Genomic DNA, 5,000 nt, shown 5'->3' with positions numbered 1-5,000 from the left:
ACTGTGTGTGTCTTACGTATAGATGTAACTCCTCCGTGGTGGGTCCCGGTGCGGTGATGGACTCTCCGGTTCTGGACCGGATCTCGTTGGGTCGCCGATATGTCAGCCGGGTTCCAACTGCAACGATCAGACCCGGGCGGTCAATCGCCCAGTTGCCGTTGATGATGGAGACTCCACTCTGAGTCCTCAGCGCTGTACGACCACAACATGACCACAGAACTAACTCAGTCTACAGCTCTGTACGGTACGACCACAACATGACCCCAGAACTAACTCAGTCTACAGCTCTGTACGGTACGACCACAACATGACCACAGAACTAACTCAGTCTACAGCTCTGTACGGTACGACCACAACATGACCACAGAACTAACTCAGTCTACAGCTCTGTACGGTACGACCACAACATGACCACAGAACTAACTCAGTCTACAGCTCTGTACGGTACGACCACAACATGACCACAGAACTAACTGTCCGACCCATGAAGTTGGATAGAGGGACCTTATTTGTAATTCAGTCCTACCCATGAAGTTGGATAGAGGGACCTTATTTGTAACTCAGTCCGACCCATGAAGTTGGATAGAGGGACCTTATTTGTAATTCAGTCCGACCCATGAAGTTGGATAGAGGGACCTTATTTGTAATTCAGTCCTACCCATGAAGTTGGATAGAGGGACCGTATTTGTAATTCAGTCCTACCCATGAAGTTGAATAGAGGGACCTTATTTGTAATTCAGTCCTACCCATGAAGTTGGATAGAGGGACCTTATTTGTAATTCAGTCCTACCCATGAAGTTGGATAGAGGGACCTTATTTGTAATTCAGTCCTACCCATGAAGTTGGATAGAGGGACCTGATTTGTAACTCAGTCCTACCCATGAAGTTGGATAGAGGGACCTGATTTGTAACTCAGTCCGACCCATGAAGTTGGATAAAGGGACCTTATTTGTATCTGTAGCTAAATGGCATCTATGACAGCATGGGCAGAGCCATTGGGGCGATCTCTGTTTTAGTGTGTGTGTGTGTGTGTCTGTGTGTGTGTGTCTGTGTGTGTGTGTGTCTGTGTGTGTGTCTGTGTGTGTGTCTGTGTGTGTGTGTCTGTGTGTGTGTGTGTGTGTGTGTGTGTGTACCTACCCAGGTAGTTCCTGGTCTTGACAGACTCCTGTATCCTGATGTCTGTGTGTGTGTGTGTGTGTGTGTGTGTGTGTGTGTGTGTGTGTGTGTGTGTGTGTGTGTGTGTCTACCCAGGTAGTTCCTGGTCTTGACAGACTCCTTTATCTTGATGTCTGTGTGTGTGTGTGTGTGTGTACCTACCCAGGTAGTTCCTGGTCTTGATAGACTCCTTTATCCTGATGTCTGTGTGTGCGTGTGTGTGCCTACCCAGGTAGTTCCTGGTCTTGACAGACTCCTGTATCCTGATGTCTGTGGCTCCAGCTGGTATCTCCACTATTTTATGGTAGCCCACAATGAGGACCGGTCGAGAGAACGTCCCACTCACCACCTTATGGCCCTGACACACACACACACACACACACACACAGACACACGAGTGAGGGACAGAGAAGAGACGAGTGTGTTTGAGCTTTGAAGCTCTCTCTTTCTGTTCCCTCTATTCTCTCTCTCTCTCTTTCTGTTCCCCCTCTCTCTCTCTCTCTGCTCTCTCTCTCTCTCTCTCTCTCTCTCTCTCGCTCTTTCTGTTCCCTCTCTCTCTCTCTCTCTTTATGTTCCCTCTCTCTCGCTCTCTCTCTCTCTCTCTCTTTCTGTTCCCTCTACTCTCTCTCTCTCTTTCTGTTCCCTCTACTCTCTCTCTCTCTCTTTCTGTTCCCTCTACTCTCTCTCTCTCTCTCTCTCTCTCTCTCTCTCTCTCTCTTTCTGTTCCCTCTACTCTCTCTTTCTCTCTCTCTCTCTCTCTTTCTGTTCCCTCTACTCTCTCTCTCTCTCTCTCTCTCTCTTTCTGTTCCCTCTACTCTCTCTCTCTTTCTCTCTCTCTCTCTCTCTTTCTCTCTCTCTCTCTCTCTTTCTGTTCCCTCCACTCTCTCTCTCTCTCTCTCTCTCTTTCTGTTCCCTCTACTCTCTCTCTCTCTCTCTCTCTTTCTGTTCCCTCTACTCTCTCTCTCTCTCTCTCTCTCTCTTTCTGTTCCCTCTACTCTCTCTCTCTCTCTCTCTCTCTCTCTTTCTGTTCCCTCTACTCTCTCTCTCTCTCTCTCTCTCTCTCTCTCTCTCTCTCTCTCTTTCTGTTCCCTCTACTCTCTCTCTCTCTCTCTCTCTCTCTTTCTGTTCCCTCTACTCTCTCTCTCTCTCTTTCTGTTCCCTCTACTCTCTCTCTATCTCTTTCTGTTCCCTCTACTCTCTCTCTCTCTCTCTCTCTCTCTCTCTCTCTCTCTCTCTCTCTCTTTCTGTTCCCTCTACTCTCTCTCTCTCTCTCTCTCTCTCTCTTTCTGTTCCCTCTACTCTCTCTTTCTCTCTCTTTCTGTTCCCTCTACTCTCTCTCTCTCTCTCTCTTTCTGTTCCCTCTACTCTCTCTCTCTTTCTGTTCCCCCTCTCTCTCTCTCTCTGCTCTCTCTCTCTCTCGCGCTCTTTCTGTTCCCTCTCTCTCTCTCTCTCTTTATGTTCCCTCTCTCTCTCTCTCTCTCTCTCTCTCTCTCTTTCTGTTCCCTCTACTCTCTCTCTCTCTCTTTCTGTTCCCTCTACTCTCTCTTTCTGTTCCCTCTACTCTCTCTCTCTCTCTCTCTCTCTTTCTGTTCCCTCTACTCTCTCTCTCTCTCTCTCTCTCTTTCTGTTCTCTCTACTCTCTCTCTCTCTCTCTCTCTTTCTGTTCCCTCTACTCTCTCTCTCTCTCTCTCTCTCTCTCTTTCTGTTCCCTCTACTCTCTCTCTCTCTCTCTCTCTCTCTTTCTGTTCTCTCTACTCTCTCTCTCTCTCTCTCTCTTTTTCTGTTCCCTCTACTCTCTCTCTCTCTCTCTCTCTCTTTCTGTTCTCTCTACTCTCTCTCTCTCTCTCTCTCTTTCTGTTCCCTCTACTCTCTCTCTCTCTCTCTCTCTCTCTGTTCTCTCTACTCTCTCTCTCTCTCTCTCTTTCTGTTCCCTCTACTCTCTCTCTCTGTTCTCTCTACTCTCTCTCTCTCTCTCTCTCTCTTTCTGTTCCCTCTACTCTCTCTCTCTCTACTCTCTCTCTCTCTCTCTCTTTCTGTTCCCTCTACTCTCTCTCTCTCTACTCTCTCTCTCTCTCTTTCTGTTCCCTCTACTCTCTCTCTCTGTTCTCTCTACTCTCTCTCTCTCTCTCTCTTTCTGTTCCCTCTACTCTCTCTCTCTCTACTCTCTCTCTCTCTCTCTCTTTCTGTTCCCTCTACTCTCTCTCTCTCTACTCTCTCTCTCTCTCTCTCTTTCTGTTCCCTCTACTCTCTCTCTCTCTACTCTCTCTCTCTCTCTTTCTGTTCCCTCTACTCTCTCTCTCTCTCTTTCTGTTCCCTCTACTCTCTCTCTCTTTCTGTTCCCTCTCTCTCTCTCTCTCTCTCTCTCTCTCTCTCTCTTTCTGTTCCCTCTACTCTCTCTCTCTCTCTCTCTCTCTCTCTCTCTTTCTGTTCTCTCTACTCTCTCTCTCTCTCTCTCTTTCTGTTCCCTCTACTCTCTCTCTCTGTTCTCTCTACTCTCTCTCTCTCTCTCTCTTTCTGTTCCCTCTACTCTCTCTCTCTCTACTCTCTCTCTCTCTCTCTTTCTGTTCCCTCTCTCTCTCTCTCTCTCTCTCTCTCTCTCTCTCTTTCTGTTCCCTCTCTCTCTCTCTCTCTCTCTCTCTCTCTCTGTCTGTTCCCTCTACTCTCTCTCTCTCTCTCTCTCTCTCTCTCTCTCTTTCTGTTCCCTCTACTCTCTCTCTCTCTCTCTCTCTCTCTCTCTCTCTTTCTGTTCCCTCTCTCTCTCTCTCTCTCTCTCTCTCTCTCTCTTTCTGTTCCCTCTCTCTCTCTCTCTCTCTCTCTCTCTCTCTCTCTCTTCTGTTCCCTCTACTCTCTCTCTCTCTCTCTCTCTCTCTCTCTCTCTCTCTCTTTCTGTTCCCTCTACTCTCTCTCTCTCTACTCTCTCTCTCTCTCTCTCTTTCTGTTCCCTCTACTCTCTCTCTCTCTACTCTCTCTCTCTCTCTCTCTTTCTGTTCCCTCTCTCTCTCTCTCTCTCTCTCTCTCTCTCTCTCTCTCTCTTTTCTGTTCCCTCTCTCTCTCTCTCTCTCTCTCTCTCTCTCTCTCTCTCTCTCTTCTGTTCCCTCTACTCTCTCTCTCTCTACTCTCTCTCTCTCTCTCTCTCTTTCTGTTCTCTCTACTCTCTCTCTCTCTCTCTCTTTCTGTTCCCTCTACTCTCTCTCTCTGTTCTCTCTACTCTCTCTCTCTCTCTCTCTTTCTGTTCCCTCTACTCTCTCTCTCTCTACTCTCGCTCTCTCTCTCTCTTTCTGTTCCCTCTCTCTCTCTCTCTCTCTCTCTCTCTCTCTCTCTCTCTCTCTCTCTCTCTCTCTTTCTGTTCCCTCTCTCTCTCTCTCTCTCTCTCTCTCTCTCTCTCTCTTTCTGTTCCCTCTACTCTCTCTCTCTCTCTCTCTCTCTCTCTCTCTCTTTCTGTTCCCTCTACTCTCTCTCTCTCTACTCTCTCTCTCTCTCTCTCTTTCTGTTCCCTCTCTCTCTCTCTCTCTCTCTCTCTCTCTCTCTCTCTTTTCTGTTCCCTCTCTCTCTCTCTCTCTCTCTCTCTCTCTCTCTCTCTCTCTTCTGTTCCCTCTACTCTCTCTGTCTCTCTCTCTCTCTCTCTTTCTGTTCCCTCTACTCTCTCTGTCTCTCTCTCTCTCTCTCTTTCTGTTCCCTCTACTCTCTCTGTCTCTCTCTCTCTCTCTCTCTCTCTCTCTCTCTCTCTCTCTCTCTCTCTCTCTCTCTCTCTCTTTCTGTTCCCTCTCTCTCTCTCTCTCTCTCTCTCTCTCTCTCTCTCTCTTTCTGTTCCCTCTACTCTCTCTCTCTCTACTCTCTCTCTCTCT

General features: G+C 47.9%; 1 protein-coding gene across 1 annotated transcript in view; it reads right to left on the bottom strand.

Annotated features, from left to right (window-relative positions):
* The window catches only part of LOC139394649 (ADAMTS-like 7), a 27,848-nt gene that overhangs the window by 19,204 nt on the left and 3,644 nt on the right, over positions 1 to 5,000 (bottom strand). The window contains exons 2-3 of the mRNA XM_071142753.1: positions 1,384 to 1,513; positions 17 to 192 (exon numbers count right to left, since the gene is read on the bottom strand). Of these exons, the coding sequence (XP_070998854.1) occupies positions 17 to 192; positions 1,384 to 1,513 (306 nt within the window). The remainder of the gene's footprint in view (positions 1 to 16; positions 193 to 1,383; positions 1,514 to 5,000) is intronic.

Source organism: Oncorhynchus clarkii, unplaced genomic scaffold, assembly GCF_045791955.1.
Source record: "Oncorhynchus clarkii lewisi isolate Uvic-CL-2024 unplaced genomic scaffold, UVic_Ocla_1.0 unplaced_contig_13804_pilon_pilon, whole genome shotgun sequence".
NCBI classification, from domain to species: domain Eukaryota; kingdom Metazoa; phylum Chordata; class Actinopteri; order Salmoniformes; family Salmonidae; genus Oncorhynchus; species Oncorhynchus clarkii.
Note: the sequence above shows the minus strand (reverse complement) of the source record. Positions and strands in the feature narration are given on the sequence as shown.